The sequence below is a fragment of the Sphaeramia orbicularis genome, chromosome 24, assembly GCF_902148855.1.
Source record: "Sphaeramia orbicularis chromosome 24, fSphaOr1.1, whole genome shotgun sequence".
NCBI classification, from domain to species: Eukaryota; Metazoa; Chordata; class Actinopteri; order Kurtiformes; family Apogonidae; genus Sphaeramia; species Sphaeramia orbicularis.
The window spans coordinates 45,152,205-45,177,665 of NC_043979.1; the positions used below are offsets into that span (position 1 = coordinate 45,152,205).

A 25,461-nucleotide genomic window follows, 5' to 3' on the forward strand; every position below is an offset into this window, starting at 1 on the left:
AATGACGAAAACGTGACTTTTTCCAACAAAATCATGATGATTTGAGATAAAAACATTAATATTTCCTTAAAGTTTAACCCATAAGGACCCAGTGTGACTTTTGTGGCAATTTCCAAATGATTTTTTCTGTCTATTTAAGCTTTTCTAAGTGATTTATCACCATTTATTGTATATTATCCACTGAATTTTGCATTTTTTTCCCAGTGAAAATCCTCTGTTTTCTGATTTTTAATTCACGGATCATGTAGATGTTCGAAAAAGCTCAGAGTAAATTCAAAGGGTATTATATTAAAACAGAAAAAAACTGAAGAAAAAGTGCCTTTTTCAGTCAAATCTCTCATTAACTGAACATAAACCCAGTGTGTCCATCCACTGTCACTGATCCAACTCCATGGGTTTTACTGGTGAATCAATGCTGTAGAAGATGACGGTGTTTCCATGGTAACTACGGAGCCTCTGAACGTCCAAATGGGTCATATCTGATGACCATGAAAAGATGAAGAACTATTTTACACCAATTATTTACATGTACTGATAGGATTAATGGATTAGGAGTTAATAAACCTTGAACATTGGTAGATGATTTTGGATGCCAGTTGTTGTTTGGGTCTTAATGATTGAAATGAATGATTAAAAAATGAGCAAAAAAATGAAAATACTGCAGAAGCTCTAGTGAAGCTGCTAAAAACACACATTTAATTTAGTTATGTATGGTCATAAACTCTTATGTTTAAATGCTGATGAATACCATCTAGTGTACCACACATTTGTGTCTTTATTTATTATTATTATTATTATCATTATTATTATTATTATTATTAATTAATTAATAAATTAGTCATTTGTAGTCTCTTCAACACAATATTATTATTATTTTTTTAATTTTATGTTCTATTGTATTTCATGCCTCTTTTCTTGTCCTGCTTATCTTATCTTATCTTATCTTATCTTATCTTATCTTATCTTATCTTATCTTATCTTATCTTATCTTATCTTATCTTATCCACCTTTAACCAAAACCATCCACTGATCTAATCTGTTTAATACCTGTTGATCCACTAATCTTTTCAATCCATGTCAATAATTGTTATAAAATACAGTTCTTCATCTTTTCATGGTCATCAGATATGACCCATTTGGACGTTCAGAGGCTTCGTAGTTACCGTGGAAACACCGTCATCTTCTACAACATTGATTCACCAGTCAAACCCATGGAGTTGGATCAATGACAGTGGATGGACACACTTGTTTTTATGTAGAATTAAGGATATATTTGAATAAAAAAGTCACTTTTTCTTCAGTTTTCTCCATTTTTGATAATAATAACCCTCAACTTTAATCTGAGCTTTTATGAACATCTACATGATCATTAAATTAAATATAGGAAAAGACCTGATTTACAGTGAAAAATGCAAAAGACAGACGATAATATCAGAATAAGCATAAGAAAAATTAAACAGGAAGAAAAATTCATTTGGGAACTGCCATAAAAGTAGCAGTAGTCTTTATGTGTTAAACAACTATGTCAGAAGATGAGATGTAGATAAGATGTTTCAGAACAGTCATATTATTTATTTTATTTTATTTTATTTGATCTATTTATTTGTTTGTTTATTTATTTCGAACATGCAAAGAAACAAAATAAAACAAAGCAAAATAACATGGAAATGAACAGAATCGATCTACAAGTACATGCAAGTCTGAATTTTGCATGTTCGAAAATGAGTAGGAAGAAGCATAAACTTATTATACTTATATTATCGTCTGCATTCAACAAAAAAAACAACAACTCAGTAAATGAGGAAATGACTAAGATTAGGTTAAAAGCAGTTCAATGCATCATTTATCTTTGAGGAAGGGATGTGGTCGGAAAATGATAAAAATCACACAAAATCAACATTAGAACTGACAGTTATGTGTAATAGTGAGACTAAGAACGTTTGCACATTCACAGTGTCAGTAGGACTTAACGGAGCGGCACCGAACAGCTGTGGAGCCTAAACAAAACAAATGATCACTGACGGTTTTTTTAATATTGTTCTTATACTTGTCGGTTAAGTTGGTGTGTGTTGTTTTTATATTATTTATTTATTTTTTCAAATGCACTTTAAAAGGTTTGCACTTCAACTTCGTTGTCTGTATTGGACAATGACAATAAAGACTATTCTATTCTATTCTACTCTATTCTATTCTATTCTACTCTATTCTATTCTGTTTTACTCTACTCTATTCTATTCTACTCTATTCTATTCTATTGTACTCTATTCTATTCTATTCTATTGTACTCTATTCTATTCTACTCTACTCTATTCTACTCTATTCTACTCTACTCTATTCTATTGTACTCTATTCTATTCTATTCTATTCTATTGTACTCTATTCTATTGTACTCTATTCTATTCTACTCTATTCTATTCTACTCTACTCTATTCTACTCTACTCTATTCTATTCTATTCTATTCTACTCTACTCTTTTCTATTCTATTCTACTCTACTCTATTCTACTCTACTCTATTCTATTGTACTCTATTCTATTCTATTCTATTGTACTCTATTCTATTCTACTCTATTCTACTCTACTCTACTCTATTCTATTCTACTCTATTCTATTCTACTCCACTCTATTCTATTCTATTCTATTCTATTCTATTCTATTCTATTCTATTCTATTCTATTCTATTGTACTCTATTCTATTCTATTGTACTCTATTCTATTGTACTCTATTCTATTCTACTCTGTTCTATTCTATTGTACTCTATTCTATTTTATTGTACTCTATTCTATTCTATTCTATTCTATTGTACTCTATTCTATTCTACTCTATTCTACTCTATTCTATTTTATTGTACTCTATTCTATTCTACTCTATTCTACTCTATTCTATTTTATTGTACTCTATTCTATTGTACTCTATTCTATTCTATTCTGTTGTACTCTATTCTATTGTACTCTATTCTATTCTATTGTACTCTATTCTATTCTATTGTACTCTATTCTATTCTACTCTATTCTATTCTACTCTATTCTATTCTATTCTACTCCACTCTATTCTATTCTATTCTATTCTATTCTATTCTATTCTATTCTATTCTATTCTATTCTATTGTACTCTATTCTATTCTATTCTACTCTATTCTATTCTATTGTACTCTATTCTATTCTATTCTATTGTACTCTATTATATTCTATTCTATTGTACTCTACTCTATTCTATTCTATTCTATTGTACTCCACTCTATTCTATTCTATTCTATTCTACTCCACTCTATTCTATTCTATTCTATTCTATTGTACTCTATTGTACTCTATTCTATTCTATTCTGTTGTACTCTATTCTATTCTACTTTATTCTATTCTACTCTACGTTACTCTATTCTATTCTATTCTATTCTGTTCTATTCTGTTGTTCTATTCTGTTGTACTCTATTCTATTCTATTGTACTCTATTCTATTCTATTCTATTGTACTCTATTCTATTCTATTCTATTCTACTCCACTCTACTCTATTCTATTCTATTCTATTCTATTCTATTCTATTCTATTCTATTCTATTCTATTCTATTCTATTCTATTCTATTGTACTCTATTCTATTCTATTCTATTCTATTCTATTCTATTCTATTCTATTCTACTCCACTCTACTCTATTCTATTCTATTCTATTCTATTCTATTCTATTCTATTCTACTCCACTCTATTCTATTCTATTCTATTCTATTCTACTCCACTCTATTCTATTCTATTGTACTCTATTCTATTCTATTCTGTTGTACTCTATTCTATTCTACTTTATTCTATTCTACTCTACTTTACTCTATTCTATTCTGTTCTGTTCTGTTCTACTGCAGATTACATTTATCTAGAACAGCACAGTTACAGTCATGGTAACAGTGCAGTGTACAGGATGATGCATTCGTGTCCACTGTGTATGGAACTAAAAGAACCAGATCCATGAATAGAAGAGAACAGCTTTAAACAGCTGTCCACTGTAGTCACCACTATGCATGGAAGGGTTAAAGAACATCATAAATTCTAAAACAAATAGAATTTTTAAAAAAAACTATGTCAAGGGTATAATCTTATTTAATTTGTATAATTTCTATGTATACCTCGAGCGTTTTTTTAAATATATTTTTACTTGGCCTACATGTGTTTCTAGATATTTGAAATGTAAAATGTGTTGTGAATTGTGAAATTTTCTATCCTTTTTTTGAAATATACTATCATGTATATATACTGTTCTGTTGTTCATTGTTGAAAAAAAAAGAAAAGAAAAAATGCACTATTTTTTCTTCTGTAGTTCTCTATTATGTCCACCAGAGGGCGCCATTTTGTATCAATCCGCGGTGGCCTAGTTCTTCTGAGTTTTGTCCCTGAGTTGAGTCCTTCAGGCACAAAAGTGACTTTGTCCAAATATTAAGTGTTGACAGGCCTTTATAGAACACTCTACAAACTAACAACAAAATATACACGTATATGCATAAATAAATCACATTAAACACAGCACAGGGAGTCCTGGTGAGAAAGTACTAAAACTAAACTAAACTACCTGAGGATGTTGGGTAAATATGATGCATTCACTGACCGTTGGTAAAACGACACTGTTAGGTAACTGTGCTTTTCTCATGAATATGGTTTCTTATTTTCAAACACTAAAGCCACAAAGAGGAGCCATAGTAATAAATATGTGAACAATTATGCATGATGTGCTTCAGTTATATTTCATCCTGTGCCAGAAGTTGAAATATAACAAATATAATTCAACTTAAAGTACTTTGTTATGGATTTTAATGTCTTTGTTATTCATCATTACCTGTGGAAACATTAGTAGGTTTATTCTGCTTTTGTCCACATATAAAAAACAGCTCTAGAGTTCATTATCCTACTATTTTACGGATCATATCTACCATAAATGTACTTTACTTATGAAGAATGTGTGTGATATATGTAAATATGACTGACTTGATTTTAATGTTTATGCATTAGTCAGATTAAATGATATAAATTTTTATGTGTTGCAATTCTTTTATGGTAAAAAAAAAGAGGATGTTTTATTTATATACTTGTTGTTTTGTTTATGTATTTATTCATTTATTTGTGTTTACTTGAAAGGGATAATGCACAATAATGAACATTAATTTAAAATACATATTTATTTGTTTATTATGAACAAATATAATATGATTTACATAAACACATAATACAATAACACATGTATTTACATATGTGTTTATGTAAATCATATTATATTTGTTCATAATAATATAAAGCCAGAAACCAAATTATTTAATAGGAAATATCAGTCGTATTATGGTATATAGTATAGATCTGCTTAGACTAGGAAGGTTATTACTGGTATTAATTATATAAGGAGAAGGGGTGGGAGTTTATAAGTTCTACTTCTTCTCACTCCTTTTCAAATATGTATTATATGTCTGTTTAAGTGTTTTGTTTATTTATTTTCTTCTGTTTTGATATTCATGTTCGAAATCAATCAATCAATCAATACAAGTGTAAATGTGCCAAAGTTAGCAGGCAGCTGATTTATATTTCTTAGTATTGTTGTTGTTATTGTTGTATTAATTTCATGTTTTTTGTCCTCTTTACTCGTATAAGCTGCTCATTTGTTTTTCACAGTTCTTAAGAGTATAAAAAAAGTAAGAAAAGAGGATTTGTGTTTAGTTTTAAAGCAAATCAAATACATAGAAAACAATGTTTATAAGGTGTCTAATTACACTGGGCTACAAAAAAAAGTTTTTTGCAAGTTGTCTAGGTTTTTTCAACTGAATTAGGACCATTTGGCACCGCTAAATCCAAAAATGACATCTGTTTTTCTCAATCAGGTCAGGTTGTTTTTTTTTTTTGCGAATTTGATTTTGAAAAATTTGATCTTCTCACAAAATTGATTACATTTTTGTGACTTTATCAGTTGATTTTTTTTTTTATATATAATTCTCACCCAAAATAGGTTTTAAGAGAAAAAAAAATCATTTTCTAACAGGATGTATTTATTATTTATTATGTATTCACCACAGATGTAGCAGAATACGTCAGGCTTATTTTTTGCAAGATCTTCTTGTCGAAGCCATTTCATTCACCTGTAATATTAAAAAAAACCATTAATCATAAATTGGCAAAAGTCAAATCTTCAGAACTCGTTTATTGCAAGAAATATGAAAGAATTTTGTATCATATGATGTGAAAATGCCCATAAATGTAAGCAAAAATGTTCAAAAGCCAATATGTAGCATAGTTCAGAAAGTTGAGCTGATTGAGCAAAATGAATGTGATTTTTGGATTCAGCACACCAAAATGATCCTAAATCAGCTCAAAAAACTTAATAGATTTGTTGTTGGCCAGTGTTATAGACTACATAACGTGAACATTTCCTACAGACGTGAACGCATCACCGGTGCATGCGTGTCATGTGATGTGAGGTCATGTGGTGCATTCACTTCCTACTGCCTCGGTCCTTGGCTGACACAGTCTGCTGTATCATGTCGTCGTAGTTCGGCTTCTCAGCCACAAACCCCCAGAATAAACATGTTATTTGGGCGTAAATCTGTCCTCCGGTCGCCTGTGGAGCTGGTCCTGGGGGTCGCGGTGTGTTTGGGATGTTTATCGGCGCGTTCCGGAGCGGAGGGGGACGTCGGTGTATGGTACCAGGACCTCTGCAGGTACAAACCAACACACCTCCAGGAGAAAACACCGCAAATATACACAACAAAACCAGGCTTCGTGTTGGCTTATACAGACGCCGCTTGGTTAAATTTACACAGAAGACACCTCATAATGATATTAATTACACCACAGCCAAATAGTGTCACAATTCAAAGACGATTTACGACAATTAGAGCCAAACACCGCTTTTTTACCGTTATGAAATAAGCACTTGAATGCATCTTTTCCCTCTATAAATGTAAAGAAAATAGCAAACACACAGCCGAAAACTCCATATTCCGTCTCTAAATTGTGCTTTCTTGTCATTTTTCGTCGGTGTTCATTAGCTTAAGTCACTCCTGAGTTAATCAAATGACTTGAATTGTGACAAACAATAGAAACTTTAATGGTTACTGATTAAATCAAACCTGCGACGTGTAGATTAGCTTAACCGCTAAGTGTGTGCTAAAGCTAAATGTTAGCCTCATACTGTAAACTGACACATGTTTGGAAAAGAAGGAGATAAATGTGAGTAGAAACCGAACACAGGACGTGTTTCATTAGTGTTACTGACAGACTGAGGAGCCAGTTGAACTGTGTTGTCCTACTTGACTTCAGCTTCACATAATCATCCTGTGATCAAATATTGACACAGCATTAATGAGAACCATGTGACTCAACCTGACTGCTGTCATTGTAGACTTGTTTTGGCAGCTCTTGTTAACTTACAAAGTCAGCTTGGGAACAAATATCAATTCATTTTCCTCGTTTTCGTCTCACAGCTGCTGCATCTGATCGATTGGTGAAAGAACTGATGTCTTTTTGCTACTGAGTTTTTAATCACAAACAACAAAAACTGACCACACAAACACATAAACATGACAGCATTATCTTTACAGTATCAGTGAAGATCCTCAGACTAAAGCCTAAGAATGGCTGGAATAAAAGAAGAAATAAATACGTGAATAAGTCCAATCAGAGGCAGGAGTTTATGTCTACACAAATAAAATATAGTCAAAAGTAGGGGTGTGTATTGGCAAGAATCTGGCAATACGATACAAATCACAATACTAGGATCACAATACGATATATCATGATACTGTTTAAAAGGCAATTTTTTTTTTTTTTTTAAATGATTATTTCTTTGAAGAATTGAATTACACCCAAAATCTGCACAAATACTAAACACATTTTTATTTGATCACAACAGGATCTAATGCTATATCACAAACATTTCCTGTGTTCAAACTGAAATTGTTTTACAGACATGACAGTTTAAGATCCTGTTCAAATGTTCATATTCTATTAGTTCAGAACTAACATCAGAACAGTATTTTTGTGCAATCCCAACAAAGGAACTGACATCTGCCTCTCAGACAGTAAAAGTGCTTTTAGGATGCTTCAAATAACCATTATTTACTAAAACAGTGTTAAATAATGTCAAGTTAGGCAGAGGTCAGGGCCCCACAGGTCACACCAGGCACCAGAAGGCCTCATAAAGAAGTGTAACACCCAGCATTTTAACCAATGTTAAGTACAGCTTAGTATTAAAAAGATGATTTGAACTGATGTATTGCATTAAATTAGATATATGTAATGTGATCAATAAGTATAGCTAAGAAAAGAATGTTTAAATGAATGTTGAGTCATTTGTGACTACTGTGTGTAGAGGAGACAAGTTGAGACATGTTAAAGCAGTGAAGGGGCATGTTAGGACAAAGTCCGGCAGAAAAGGAGAAGTAAAGTAAGCAGCACCGAGCCATCTGCAGCTGAAGCTAACTGATAACGTTAAGAAAAGAGAAGTGACATAAACAATAGGCTATTTTCTGCACCCAAAACTGGTCAAGACCGGTAAAAAAGGGAAGTTCTGCCAGAGGCATTTAGACATTACTCATCTATCAATGAAGTCAACTGTCTAGGCATCAATGAGGTAATGCCTAGAGTTTGGTTAAAAACCAGAACCGCTATTATAGCATTTTCAGAAGTGCGAGACGCTCTAAGAAGTTGCGTGCCCTACGTTGTAAAACGTAGAGAAGATAACTCTGAGCGATGCTCTTTTGAGACCCGAAAGGAGCGTGGCAGATTGGCTTCGGAGTTAATCTTACTTCTCAAATAATGCTGGAGGCTCATCTGATAGAATAACTTTGCATCGACGGATCGAACTTTTAAAAGCAAAGACCTATTTCTTCAGATGACAAAGGACCAAAGACTCTTAAAGGCAAGAACTGTATTTTAAGAGCTTTTACCACCTTTTGGGGAACATTTGCCGACGGACCATCTGTTTAACAGACTTTTGGTATTTTCCTCCACTTTGGCCTGGACTGGAAAAGAAGAAGAATTTTTACATTTTCTTATTTCTTTTCTTTTACCCAGTATTTTAAGACAAACTCGGCAGCCCTGATCAAGCTGTTGAGGTTGTCTTTTCAAATTAAATTAATTTTTACCTTTTGACTTTTTACAGTAATTAGATTAAATTTGGTTTTTGATTTTTCTACATTTATTCAATTTCTCTAACTTCATGACTTTTTCCTATTTACGTTTTTGATATTGATTAAGTTTTAATTTTTGATTTTTATCCGAATTCTCCGGTTTTGTAACTTTTTCCGATTAATACTCGGCAAGTGATAATCCTATTTTTCTAAATTATACAATTGTTTATTTTTACTAGGTTAGACCTTTTTCTATATTTAGTTGTAATTACTATTCTTACATTTTCACTTAATGGACTCTTTTTCTTGTATTACAAATTCTTTAGGAATTTAAGTCTTTTCAGACAACTTTGTGGTTTAAAGAAGTTTCCATTTTTATTCTTATTCGTCCGATTTTATCCGATTAAGTGAATTTTTACGAATTTATCCTATTGGATTCTTTTTCCAATTTTTCAATTCTTTATGAATTTGAACCTTTTTCAGAAGACTTTGAAGTCATTAGTTTTATTTCCATTTATCCGATTTTTCTCGGTTACTGGATTTTCTACGAATTCAGTCTATTCGACTTGTTAATCTAGACTGATTTTTGGATTCTAGTTTTATAGTTTTACTTTTCCGATTCAACCGGATTTACAACACTTTCTAGTTTTTGATCTTTTTACCAATTCGTGATTTTTCCTTTTACAGAAGTTAGAGAAATAATTATTCTTATTTGAGAACTTTTCCAATTTTGATTTTCTTTCAATTTTGGATTGAAGAAAAGAGACTTTCAACACCATTCTATTTTTATGTTTTTCTTCCCCTTGAGGAGATCAAGCGAGGCAACAATTAGGGACATTTTCACAAGGCTGAACTGTGGGTTGAGAGATTACAACAGGGATTGCGTTGAAGTAAGGAAAATTGAGGACAGTTTAGGTTTAATAAACAGGATATTGATTTATGGTTTTAGAAGTTCAGTTTAATGATTTTATTAGGGATTAATTGATTGATGATTTATGTATATGCTTTGCTTTGCTAAAATTGCCTACAATAAATTTATAAAAAGTAAATTCTAAATTCTCCTTGAGTTATTTCCCTGTGTGGCATAATATGTTGGTGAATGTAAAACGTTAGGTTTATTGTGTACATAACAACAAAGGTCTCAAAGGTATCTTGGCCTTTATCCACCTACCATTTTTATGTCCCGAAAGCCTATTTTTCCTGGCTTTTAAATTATTACCTGTCATGTAACAAGTGCACTAATCCATGTGGAACAGCTACCAAAAACCAACTGGACTGGTATTATTACTGACCACAGAGTGGGTTTCTCCTGGCAGTTCTGGTACCAGGGTTAGCGGGGCAGAGGTTGGGATTAAAGGTAGTTAGAAGACAGGCGAGTGTTCCAAAATAAGTTCAGCTGAGTAGTACCTCTTCGGGTTAGTTCGTGAGGGTAAGACCCCAGTTCAGACACAAGAGGTCAGGACCCTATTTAAACGGAGAGCTGAACCACGGTTAGTAACGCCGGAGGATTAAACAATAATAACAAAGAAAGTATAAAAAATAAAGAAAACCAAAATGAACCTCCATCATATCCGCATTTGAATAAATACCTAAAAATATTGATACAGTACGTTTTAATATCGATACAGTATCGTGAAATGAAATATCACGATATATTGCAGAACCAATATTTTCTTACACCCCTAAAACAAATACCAATTCATTTTCCTTGTTTTCGTCTCACAGCTGCTGCATCTGATCGATTGGTGAAAGAACTGATGTCTTTTTGCTACTGAGTTTTTAATCACAAACAACAAAAACTGACCACACAAACACATAAACATGACAGCATTATCTTAACAGTATCAGTGACGATCCTCAGACTAAAGCTTAAGTATGGCTGGAATAAAAGAAGAAATAAATACGTGAATAAGTCCAATCAGAGGCAGGAGTTTATGTCTACTCAAATAAAATATAGTCAAAAGTAGGGGTGTGTATTGGCAAGAATCTGGCAATACGATACGATGTTTCACAATGTATTCATGATACTGTTAAAAAGGCAATTATTTGGTTGTTTCTTTTTTTAAATGATTATTTCCTTGAAGAATTGATTTACACCTGAAATATGCACAAATACTAAACACATTTTTATTTGATCACAACAGGATCTAATGTTATATCACAAACATTTCCTGTGTTCAAACTGAAATTATGTTTTACAGACATTACAATTTAAGATCCTGTTCAAATGTTCATATTCTATTAGTTCAGAACTAACATCAGAACAGTATTTTTGTGCAATCCCAACAAAGGAACTGACATCTGCCTCTCAGACAGTAAAATGTGCTTTTAGGATGCTTCAAATAACCATTATTTACTAAAACAGTGTTGAATAATAATAAATACAATATAAACAATAAAGAAAACCAAAAAGAACCTCCACCATATCTGCATTTGAATAAATACCTAAAAATATCAATACAGTACTTTTTAATACTAATACAGTATCGTGAAATGAAATATCACGATATATTGCAGAACCGATATTTTCTTACACCCCTAAAACAAATACCAATTCATTTTCCATGTTTCGTCTCACAGCTGCTGCATCTGATCGATTGGTGAAAGAACTGATGTCTTTTTGCTACTGAGTTTTTAATCACAAACAACAAAAACTGACCACACAAACACATAAACATGACAGCATTATCTTAACAGTATCAGTGAAGATCCTCAGACTAAAGCCTAAGTATGGCTGGAATAAAAGAAGAAATAAATACGTGAATAAGTCCAATCAGAGGCAGGAGTTTATGTCTACACAAATAAAATATAAAATATAGTCAAAAACATAAACATATATTTTGACTAGAGGCTATAATATTTGCTCTTGAATTAAATATACTGTAGGAGCAAATACTACCAAAGCAAATTCTAACTCTTACTGAAAATTTTCACCTTTAATAAAGACAAAAAAGTCTCTTCGGGTCATTAATATGATTCTTTCTGATTCTGTAGTTTAGCCATCATTAGTACAAATGATGCATTCACTGTCATCAAGTTAACCCATTCCTTATATTCAGGTCTAACTTGGGTTTTCCAGGGATGAAGGATAACTCTGACAGCCAATATATATATAAGACATTATGCTCAGGTACAGGTATATGTATATGTAACCTGCTTTTATGGGTGACAGGTGTAAAATAGTAGAGACAAATTATCTTTTACAGTGTACATTTTCCTCGGGCGTGCCTTGTAAACCAGCCTACATTTAATATCAGGATATTCAAACAAGTTGATATCCTTTTCCCAGGTCCTTTTCAGGCTCTCACAGTGACCATAAATGTCATGAGCAGTCGTTTTATCAAAAGGTGGAGACTAAGGCTGTAAGAAAATATCAGTTCTGCAATTTATCGCAATATTTCATTTCACAATACTGTATCAATATTAAAAACTAGTGTATCAATATTTTGAGGTATTTATTCAATTGCAGATATTATGGAGGTTCATTTTTGTTTTGTTTTTTGTTTCTCTTTTTTATTTCTATTTTATTTATTATAATTTAACACTCTTTTATTAAATAATGTTAGTTCCTTTGTTGGGATTGCACAAAAATACTGTTCTGATGTTAGTTCTGAACTACTAGACTCTGAACATTTGAACAGGATCTTAAACTGTAATGTCTGTAAAACAGAATTTCAGTTTGAACACAGGAACATTTTGTGATATATCATTAGAGCCTGTTGTGATCAAATAAAAATGTGTGTAGTATTTGTGCACATTTCGGATGTAATTCCATTCTTCCAGGAAATAATCATTAAAAAAAATAAAATAAAATAAAAAATTGCCTTTAACAGTATTGTGATGATATATCGTATCGTGATCCTAGTGTTGTGATTTGTATCGTATCACCAGATTCTTGCTGATACACACCTCTAGTGGAAACTGGTAATGTAACATAAAGCTGTATCAAAGACGTGCAGGGTGTGATTTCAGTGATTTCTCAGTCTTTTTTTTTTTTGAGTAGTTTGGATTATTCTGGAGTTTTGGAACTACCTGCTTCTCATGTGAAGAGAAAACAGTCTGTTTATATTTAGGATGAACAGAAATGACCAGACATAAGACTTACATCAGAATCAGAATGATTTTGACACCTTTAACTAATATTTTTTAATATCTTCAGTGTAATTGGACGCTTTGGGGAGCCGATTTTTTTTATTTTTATTTTTTTTAATTTTACCTTTATTTAACCAGGAAAACCTCATTGAGATTAAGAATCTCTTTTTCAAGAGTGTCCTGGCCAAGACGGGTAGCAGTACATTAAATAGTTACAGACAGACTTCCATACATAAAATGAATACATAAAAAGCACATGGACAAGTCAGTCCTTCCAAAGTCAACTCAAAAAGTGCTCATGAAATAAGGGCCCACGGACTGTACGTTTGACACCCCTGCTCTATAATATCTAAGATATAGGACATATTTACACTGAAACGTGCTCACTTTTAGTAGTTTTTCAGTTACTGGTGCAGACACAATGGCAGTACTCTCATAGGAGGAAGCTAGTTCATTTATTTTTATCCAAAAGTAAAACATTTTCTTTGGAAAATCCCTGGAACTCTCCACCCACTGCTCCTGAAATTTGCAGAACACCATCAGTCCTCTGCAAACCAACTGACTCCTAAATAATAGTGTACATGAAGTATAATTTAAACACGAGTCTAAGTGGTCTATGTGCACAGGTACTTTCAGGACCGTCATTAGCTGTAGAGACATTTTGTTTTTAATGACGCCCTAGAGCAGGGGTGTCAAACTCATTTTAGTTCAGGGGCCACATTCACCCCAATATGATCTGAAGTGGGCCGAACCAGTAAAATAATAACAGTGAAAAAAGTAAAATTACATTATGATAATGTTTACATCGACAACGTTTCATTAAAAATCTGAATAACATGAACAAGTGCAATTTTAACAATATTATGCCTCAGTTTATCAGTTTACACATGTGCGTCAAAAGTTACATTACAATTACAAATACACCAAACGTATAGTGCCAGGTATTATATTGGTAAAATTGCATTTATTTGTCTTAAGACATTTCAGGTTGTTCATATTTGTTGAGGTTATTCACATTTTTTTTTGTAGAAGGATAGTTTGTTAATGTAAACATTTTCATGTAATTTTACTTTTTTTCACTAAAACAAAGATAAAATCTGCAGTTGTCATTATTTATAGGTTATTATAATACTATTTTACTGATCTGACCCAATTGAGATCTTTATGTGGAACCTGAATTAAAATTATTTCTACACCATTGATTGTTAATATCTTCAGTGTAGTTTTTGCATTTCACTAATTCATCCTAAGGGCCAGGTTGGACCCTTTGACGGGCCGGATTTGGCCCCGGGGCCGCATGTTTGACACCTGTGCCCTAGAGGAACTGAGGTAGGGGAAAGTGAAAATGAACCAAACTTTAACTTTCACTATTACTGTGAAACTCTGTCCTATTGTCCTGTCTACAAGGATGTACATGTTAGAAATAGACCAATTAATCTGTGTCAGTAGGGTGTTGGTATCAGCATCTGTGTTGACTAATGACTAGAATTAGACTATTAACCCATTAAGACCCAAACATCCCAAACAGAATCGTCTACTGATGTAAAAATAAGCTAATTAGTAGATAAAACACATTACTGGACATGCTTTTTCATGATTAATTACACCAAACACACTCTAAACTCTCTGCCCATAAAGTTAAATTAACCCATAAACACCCAAACATCCACCCGCGACCAAAATAATTTACTGATATAAAATATTAAATACCTGTTGATTCACTCATTTTATTAATACATGTAAATAATTGGTGTAAAATACAGTTATTCATCTTTTCATGGTCATCAGATATGACCCGTTCGGACGTTTAAAGGCTCTGTAGTTACCATGGAAACACCGTCATCTTCTACAACATTGATTCACCAGTAAAACCCATGGAGTTGGATCAACGACAGTGGATGGAGACACTTGTTTTTATATATATATATATATTATTAAATAAAATGAAAGAAAATGAATTAAAAAACCTACAAAATAGTAAATATTGTGGAAAAGACAGGCAAAAAATGTACTAACGTCAAGTAAAAAGGATAAAATAAGCAACAAAATGAACAAAAACAGCCAATATAATGAATAAAATGAACAAAAATGAATTAAAAAAGCCCTACAAAATAATAAATAATAAGGAAAAGACAGGCAAAAAATGTACTAAAGTTATGTAAAAGAAGATAAAATGAGCAACAAAATGAACAAAAACCGCTAAAGTAATGAATAAAATGAACAAAAATTATTAATAAATCAACAAAATAACAAGTAACATGAATAAAATAGCTTTGATAAATGACAGTGGATGGACACACTTGGTTTATGTTCAGTTAATTATATATTTTTGCTGAAAAAGTAATTTTTCTTCAGTTTTGTCTGTTTCTAATATAATATCCCTCAGCTTTAATCTCAGCTTTTATGAACATCTACATGATCAGTGAATTAAATATAGGAGAATACATAATTTTAACTGAAAAAACTCAAAATAAAGAGGATAATATTAGAGTAAATGGTGATAATTCACTTGAGAAAGTTTATAGAGAAAAATTTGCTTGAGAATTGCCCCAAAAGTACCACTGGGTCTGTATGGGTTAATTTTTACATGACAAAAACCTAGTGTGGGTGGAGACACTTGGTTTATGTTCATTTAATTATATATTTTTGCTGAAAAAGTCGTTTTTCTTCAGTTTTCTCTTTTTCTAATATATTAAGCTTCAACTTTAATCTGAGTTTTTATGAACATCTACATGATCAGTGAATTAAATATTGGAAAATATGTGATTTTAACTGAAAAAACTCAAAATAAAGAGGGTAATATTCCTTTAAATGGTGATAATTCACTTCAGAAAGTTTAAATATGAAGAAAAAGTACCACTGGGTCTGTATGGGTTAATTTTTTACATCACAGAAATCCAGTGTAGGTGGACGCACTTTTTTTATGTTCAGTTAATTATATATTTTTTGCTGAAAAAGTTGTTTTTCTTCAGTTTTCTCTTTTTCTAATATAATAAGCCTCAACTTTAATCGGAGCTTTTATCAACATCTACATGATCAGTGAATTAAATATTGGAAAATATGTGATTTTAACTGAAAAAACTTAAAATAAAGAGGATAATATTGTAACAAATAGCGATAATTCACTTCAGAAAGTTTAAATATGAAGAAAAAGTACCACTGGGTCTGTATGGGTTAATTTTTTACATCACAGAAATCCAGTGTAGGTGGACGCACTTGGTTTATGTTCAGTTAATTATATATTTTTTGCTGAAAAAGTTGTTTTTCTTCAGTTTTCTCTTTTTCTAATATAATGAGCTTCAACTTTAATCGGAGCTTTTATGAACATCTACATGATCAGTGAATTAAATATTGGAAAATATGTGATTTTAACTGAAAAAACTTAAAATAAAGAGGATAATATTGTAACAAATAGCGATAATTCACTTCAGAAAGTTTAAATATGAAGAAAAAGTACCACTGGGTCTGTATGGGTTAATTTTTTACATCACAGAAATCCAGTGTAGGTGGACGCACTTGGTTTATGTTCAGTTAATTATATATTTTTGCTGAAAAAGTTGTTTTTCTTCAGTTTTCTCTTTTTCTAATATAATAAGCTTCAACTTTAATCGGAGCTTTTATCAACATCTACATGATCAGTGAATTAAATATTGGAAAATATGTGATTTTAACTGAAAAAACTTAAAATAAAGAGGATAATATTGTAACAAATAGCGATAATTCACTTCAGAAAGTTTAAATATGAAGAAAAAGTACCACTGGGTCTGTATGGGTTAATTTTTTACATCACAGAAATCCAGTGTAGGTGGACGCACTTGGTTTATGTTCAGTTAATTATATATTTTTTGCTGAAAAAGTTGTTTTTCTTCAGTTTTCTCTTTTTCTAATATAATAAGCCTCAACTTTAATCGGAGCTTTTATCAACATCTACATGATCAGTGAATTAAATATTGGAAAATATGTGATTTTAACTAAAAAAAGCTCCAAATAAAGTTGATAATATTAGAATAAATGCTGATAAATCCCTTTTTCATTAATGGTGCCATTTCCTGTCTTTCAGTTACACATGGGAGGCCATAGATCAGGATAACAAAGTCAGCTACACGTTGAAGCTCTGTGAGTCTTCACCGGACACGAGCTGTGGATCCGGGACGGCGGTCTGCGCTCGAGACCCAACCACCAACACCAACCACTCTGTGGGTGAGTACAGGCCACCGTTCTATATTCTATAAAACTATATTCTGTCATTAGTCATTATTGTTTTGTATCCCAGACCCCCGTTAGAGAAGAAACACCCGAACTCAACGTGTCCACATACTTTTGTCCACATAGTTTATTGTCGTCTTCGGTGTCATTGTGACTCATTGTTTTATGTTCTTTGGAGACGCCTGTACTTTGACAGTCCCGTCGTACCTGTATGCGATCCGTTCTTTGACCCCGACGTATCATCTGAGTCTCATGACGAACACGCGGCAGAGAAATTGGCGGCTCTTTAGTGACGTTGCAGGAGAATGTGAATGGTTACAGTTGTTTTCTGTGGCTGTGCTGCCATTGTTTTGGTCGGACTCATGTGGCCTGTGGCTGAACGAAGCATGACATTAGCAGAAAATGATCTGTAGTCACGGATGTTCAAGCTCTAGTTGAACAATTTGATTTTTTATTTTCCTTATATAGGTGCTTACTTTCTTCGTTATGGAAACGTCTATTTGTGGGAGAAATAATCTTCACAAAAACATGCAGTTCTGGCCTCAGAAATGTCAGATTTAGCCACTTTTTTTTTATTGTCATCTTTAAATTACAGATACAAATACCGTAATGAAATGGTATTAAGAATGATCCACTGTGTCCACACGGGTTTAATATCATCCATGTACATTTTCTTTTTTTCCCGAACGTTTTTGTTATTGAAAAGGTTACCACATGACCTTTAATTCCAGTCTGACAAACAAGGGGAAAAATATACAGTAACATGATACATTTGTACGGAAGAGGATTAGGGCCACAGGAAAAAAAAAAATTAAGGTCCAATATGTTTTTTAAAATTATTATTATGCGAAAAATATAATATAATAATAAAAATAATATAATAATAATAATAAAAAAAATTGGACCTTAATTTTTTTTTTTTCCAGTGGCCCTAATCCTCTATCATATAGTTGTTATAGTACTCGATTGTATATAAAATAGGTTGGTTGACATATTAACCATAATCCTGTACAGAAAATTCAAATTAAATACATTAGGCTTAAAAGAAACACACACACAAAATAAATAAATTAATTAATAAATGAAATAAATTAATTAATTTATAAATGCATAAAAAGTCAGAAGTAAGCATCACTATGACTCCATGTAAATTGTTATGCAGGAAAATTTTACGTTGTAGCTGCTAAAATTATTCAGATTAATGATTATTTAATGAAAAACTAGAACTGATATTTATTTTGATAAGGAATTCATGAGGTTTTTGCAAAAACACCAAACGGTTAAAGCTGCTGTTGCTCAGATGTGTGGATTGGATGCTTTTGTTTATCACTTAGGTTATAGAACAGGAGTGTCAAACATATGGTCTGCGGACCAAAAAGGTCAAAGGTTCCAATCCGGCCCACAGGATGAAATTGCAACATGTAAAAATTGCACTGATATTAACAGTCAAGGGTGTTGAACTGGTTATAGTTCAGGTTCCACATACAGATCAATGTGATTTAAAGTAAAATATGATAAAATAATAATCTATAAATAATGACTCCAGATTTTCTTCTTGGTGTAATGTAAAAAAAAAAAACATGTCTGTAAATAATGACAACGCTCTTTGTTTTAGTGCAAACAATAGCATGAAATCATGAAAATATTAGCTAACATTAACATTTTCTTTTTACAATAAAAAGTGAATAACCTGAAAAAGTTTGAACCACCTGAAATGTCCAAAGAAAATTAAGTGCAATTTTAACAATACTTACCTGTTACTAAATGCTTTGTACTGATAAATCGAGGCATAATATTGTTAAAATTGCACTTATTTTTCTTAAGAAATTACTGTTTTTCCAGTTATGCAAATCTTTTTTGTTTGATTAGTTTATAAATGTAAATATGTTCGTAACTTAATGTTACTTTTTGCACTAAAACAAGAGAAAATTTTATAGTTGTCATTAGGGCTGCTCGATTATAGGAAAAAAAAATAATCACGATTATTTTAGCAATAATTGAAATCACGATTATTAAAAACGATTATTTTTTAACCTTAAAGTTGTTTATTTTTTTCTTGCAAAGCAATGTAAAATATACTCTTTAAACATAAATAAAGCTTTTAACCACTAAAACAAAGTATGTTCACTTTTGTATGAAACAAAAAAATCTTTGAATGCAAATAAGTGTACTGTAAATTCAAGTATGTTTCCTTTTGTAAATAAATAGTGCACTGGAATTAAACTGCTATAGACTTGCCATAGAACTGTAGCAATAAAAAAAAAACCTCACGTAAAGTGCAAATTATAAATTCAAGTATTTTCAATGTAGTATGAAACAGTAAATTCAGTGGCGTGCCGTGAGGTTTCAGTTCAGGCCTTCTGTATACGAGGGCCGTTCAATAAGTTCATGGCCTCACCCAGAACAGAACAACACAGACTGATAATTTATATTTTATTTTTCAACATAATCTCCATTTACAGCAATGCACTTGGTCCATCGATGTTCAAGCATCACTATCCCATCACGAAAGAATGTAACATCCTGTATTATAACAACCAGTATTTCTGGGTGAGGCCATGAACTTATTGAACAGCCCTCGTACATCAGCCATCTAGAATACACACGTTAGGGTTATACGGGTTAGGGTTAGGTTAATATGGGAGTTGCAGCGTAAAGAGATTCGGAAACTGAAGATTGCATTGCGGACGAAGTTGTTTTTATGTGTTTTAGTTTTTCATAAGATTATGCTAAAGTTGGCGGTGGTTAAACTTTAGATGGTTAAAAAGGTTTGTTGTGTTACCGGTCGGTGCGGACACAACTACGAAACACTTTTTGCACGTGATGTGTTTTTGCTCTTCGTCTTCTTCATCAAACCCAAAGTGATTCCATCCAATTGAATTGGACTTGCCTTTTTTGTTTACCAAGCACTTCTGCTGTGATTCTCCTGCCATTTTTCCAGACCGCTAGGTACAACTTTGCTCTTGGGGTGGACCTGCCGGCTAGCAGGCAGCAGTAGCTTAGAGGGGGGCGGGGCAGAGCAGCTCATGGGAGCTTGCGTGCGCGTGAATTAAAACGACTCAAAATTAATAATCGTTTTTTCTCGATTACATAATTTTTGTAATCGTTGCGTGTAATAATCGAAATCGTAATTGAATTTCGATTAATTGCACAGCCCTAGTTGTCATTATTTATAGGTTATTATGTTATTATTTTACAGGTCCGACCCATTTGAGGTTGGATTGGGCTGAATGTGGAGCCTAAAAGAAAATGAGTTGAACCCCTGTTATAAACATTTAGTTGCATTCAACAAAAGTAGTTAAATTACACACCCTCAGTCTCTGGGAGGTTGTTTTTTCTGGGTTAAATCCCCACATCTTGTAAATACTCAGCCGGTCTTTGCTGATAGCAGTGTTGGGACCTGATATGAGGCCTTCGGACGTGTCCAGATGCTGTTTTTGGGTCCAGCCTTTCCATTGTGGGTCCGTCAGCAGGTCCGATCTGTGCTGAATCTGCTGTGTGTCAGTAACATCCACATCTCAGCTCCTCTGGTCTTTGATCTGATGCCAGCGTTCCCGTACGCCCAGATAGAAATGAGCCGTTAACAGCAGGAATACTGTTTGTGCCCTTAATCAATATCCTATCAAGCTTACCAGACGGGATATTTAAAGTGATATCGACGCGCAGATAGGGACATTATTAACCCTTATCTGTTTATGCGAAAGGTATCGGAGCCTCATCTGCAGATTGGATGTCAATAGAATGTAGAATGACGCCCATCAGCATCAGATACAGAGATTATTTAAAGAAACACCACGGAACTTTCTGCTGACAGGGGTTGCTGTGTATTGGCAAGAATCTGGCGATATGATTCAAATCACAATACTAGGATCACGATACGATATATCGCGATATATCATGATACTGTTAAAAAGGCAATTTTTTGTTTGTTTCTTTTTTTTAAAATTATTATTTCCTGGAAGAATTGAATTACACCAGAAATCTACGCAAATACTAAACACATTTTTATTTGATCACAACAGGATCTAATGTTATATCATAAAATATAACTGTGTTAAAACTTCAATTATGTTTTATAGACATTACAGTTTAAGATCCTGTTCAAATGTTCATATTCTATTAGTTCAGAACTAACATCAGAACAGTATTTTTGTGCAATCCCACCAGAGGAACTACCATCTGCCTCTCAGACAGTAAAAAGTGCTTTTAGGATGCTTCAAATAACCATTATTTAATAAAACAGTGTCAAATAATAATAAAGAAAATGTAAATAAAGAAAGCCAAAATGAACCTCCATCATATCTGCATTTGAATAAACACCTAAAAATATCGATACAGTACTTTTTAATATTGATACAGTATTGTGAAATGAAATATCACAATATATTGCAGAACTGATATTTTCTTATACCCCTAAAACATGTATCAGTTCATTTTCCTGGTTTCATCTCACAGCTGCTGCATCTGATCGATTGGTGAATGAACTGAACACTAAACACATTTTTATTTGATCACAACAGGATCTAATGCTATATCACAAAATATTACCGTGTTCAAACTGAAATTGTTTTACAGACATTACAGTTTCAGATCCTGTTCAAATGTTCATATTCAATTAGTTCAGAACTAACATCAGAACATTATTTTTGTGCAATCCCACCAGAGGAACTACCATCTGCCTCTCAGACAGTACAAAGTGCTTTTAGGGTGCTTCAAATAATCATTATTTAATAAAACAGTGTTAAATAATAATAAATAAAATATAAACAATAAAGAAAAACAAAAATCAACCTCCACCATTTCTGCATCTGAATAAATACCTAAAAATATCGATACAGTACTTTTTAATATCGATACAGTATTGTGAAATGAAATATTGCGATATATTGCAGAACTGATATTTTCTAACACCCCTACTGATGAATGTGACATAGTTGTTGATTGACTGAACGTATCTTTTTTTTTTGTCATCAACAAAACAAAAACAGCCAAAAACACAGATACTCAAACACTATATGGACATAAATATGTGGACGAAAAATTACTACAATGCGGTCATAATTTGCATCTTCTGCTCATGATTCTCTGCATATCGATTAGCCTTCGATCTTAACGTTTTCATCTAAAGTATTTAATTAGAATCAAACCCTGATATCATTAAAAAGCAGCTGGACTTCAGTGAGTGGTGGTTGTTTCTCCAGCTGATGTTTATTGGCTCCATGTCAGTCACGTTCTCTTAGATTTATGTCTGGTCTTGGTCTTCTCTGCTCTGATCAGTGTCCCCTCAGGGGGAGCGCCCCTCAGTTTGACCCACTAATCACACGGCTGCCCTTTTCCTTAATTATTTAGTGTCGTTCATTAAATTAGCGTCGACACAGACATTGAAGCTGAGTCTTGTTTTGGTCACATGTTGAACAGAAGCTCCTCAGTTTGCGTTAATGTGTGGTTTTAACGACCTTATATACACTACATGTTAAATGAAGCTTCTCATCTACACAGTTTTTACCTTAAAAAGTATAAAACAACAACTTTAACCCGAGGTTTTAGTTGGTTTTTTTGTTTGTTTGTTTTGTTTTTGTTTTTTTGTTTTTTTCAGTTTTGATATCCAGATTTCAAAAAGCTGTATCTTTGAAGTGTTTAGAGATAAAGTCATACTGGAAATGACAAAAATATTATGTCTGACCTAAAGTTTATTATAATGGGACTAAATGTACTCATCTAATTTGCATATCGTGACATCATTAAGGCAGCGGCCATATTGGATTGTGTAACTTTTAGTAAAATTGAACTTTGAACATATTTACATGGAAGTCTTCTTTGTGTTTTTGGGCTTTTTTGTCATTTTATCCTTAAAATAAATGAACTCAAACATTAATAGAAAGTAAAATGTAGTAAGTTTTAGTGTCTTTTTAGTAAAACAGCAGAATAGACAAATCTGTCCTTATCTATCCAAACTAAAACTAAATAAAATTTACTTAAATAAGCGTAATTTTATCAATATTCTGCTTGTTATTAAATGTTTCGTGTATTTGTAGATCTGCTGTGATCTGTAAGTTGTAATACATGTGTAAATGATAAACTGAGACATAATATTGTTAAAATTTCACTTATTTTTCTATATAAATGTCAGTTTCTTCACGTTATTCACATTTGTCAGAGGATAATTTGTATATGTAAACATTTTCCTACTGTAATTTTACTTTTTTCACTCTTAAACATAGAGAAAAGTTTGGAGTTCTTCTTATTTATTATTATTATTATATATTTACATTGTAATGCACGTGTGTAAATGATAAACTGAGACATAGTATTGTTTACATTTCACTTCTTTTTCTGAAGAGATTTCAGTTTGTTCATGTTCACATTTTTAAAAGGATAGTTTATAACTTTCATTTTTCAATTTACTTTTTCACTGATCGACATGGAGAAAATTCTGGAGTTCACTTTATTTATAGGTTGTTCTATCATGTTATGTCGTGTTACGTTATATTACATTGTTATTTATTTAATATTATGTTTAGGTGTTTTCGTGTCGTGTTGTTTTATGTTATGTTATTGCGTGGTGTGTTATGTTATCCAATGCTATGTTGTGTTTTATTTTATATTATATTGTTTTATGTTATGTTATGTTATGTTATGTTGGGAGGCAAGTGATATTGTTTTTGGTTTGTTTGTTTGTTAACACTCTAGCAGCAAAACCATCGGTTGAATTCATACCAGAATGGGTTTATAGATTGCCAGTGACCCAGAATAGACCTCATTACATTTTGGGAAAAGTAGGTCAATGTTTAAATTTTTTATGAATTTTTAAAATCTTTTTTCCCCCTTTTACTTATAATGGGCGTAATTTCACATGTCTGTAGCAGCAAAACTATTAGTTCAATTCAGACCAAACTGGGTTTTTAGATTGCCAGTGACCCAGAATAGAGGTCTTTACATTTTGGGAAAAGTAGGTCAAAGTTAAAATTTTTTATGAATGTTTTTAATCCCCCCCCCCCCCCCCCCATTTACCTATAGTGAATGAAATTTCACCTGTCTGTAGCAGCAAAACTATTGGTTGGATTCATACCAAATTAGGTTTATAGGTTGCCAGTGACCCAGAGTAGATGTCTTCACATTTTGGGAAAAGTAGGTCAAAGTTAAAAATTTTTAAGAATTTTTAAAATCTTTTTTTCCCATTTACATATAATGGGTGAAATTTCAAATGTCTATTAAAAACATAAATTTTGTTTCAATTTACTGCAAACTTGGCACATATATAGAGGCAATTGATATGACATCAGCACATGCATAGACATGATGACATCAGGTGGATCCATGTCAAAATAAACTACAATATGTGTGAGGGGTGGGGTTTGTTGTGCCTGGAACCACTTGTTTTATTTTATGTTATGTTATATTGTTTTATGTTAATATTATGTTATGTTATATTGTTTTATATTATGTTCTGTTAGTATATTGCTTTATATTATCTTATGTTATGTTATATTATGTTATGTTGTGTATAGGGATGTAACGATTACCGGTATAACGATAAACCGTGGTAAAATTGCAGACGGTTAGTATTACCTTTTAAATTGTAATTATCATGATAACCGTATTTGATTACTGCACTTTTAGGGGAAAAAAAAAACATGTAAAGATATGCTTTTATGTCAAATATTTGAGTATAGTTTTAATTTATTACAATTTTAATTCTATATACCTAATATTTGGAACCAATATTCACTTTTAAAGTCTTTGAAAAGGTTCGTTAAGGATCTTTATGGTATTTTTCAAATTGGATTTTATATATTTTTTGTGTTTTGTGGCCTTTTATGTTGATATTATAGGTTAAAGTGAAAAAAATAATAGGCAGATGATAATAAATGAAGTTGTGCTGAAAAAAAAAAAAAAGATCCCAAACATGAGTATAGTAAACATTTGTTTATATAGTATATAAAGGCAAAATGAGAAGTACTGAAAAATGGCCAAAATAGGCTCAGACCCCGAAGGGTTAATACTTGAATTTTTTTCTTCCAACAGAAAGTACATTGTGCCAATTATTTTATTTATTTATTTATTTATTTTTCAA

General features: G+C 32.1%; 1 protein-coding gene across 1 annotated transcript in view; it reads left to right on the forward strand.

Annotated features, from left to right (window-relative positions):
• Nucleotides 1-6,472: 6,472 nt before the first annotated feature.
• The window catches only part of igf2r (insulin-like growth factor 2 receptor), a 131,786-nt gene continuing 112,797 nt past the window's right edge, over nucleotides 6,473-25,461 (forward strand). Inside the window, exons 1-2 of the mRNA XM_030128409.1 lie at nucleotides 6,473-6,677; nucleotides 17,242-17,381. Coding sequence (XP_029984269.1) covers nucleotides 6,544-6,677; nucleotides 17,242-17,381 — 274 coding nt within the window. The 5' untranslated portion in view covers nucleotides 6,473-6,543. The remainder of the gene's footprint in view (nucleotides 6,678-17,241; nucleotides 17,382-25,461) is intronic.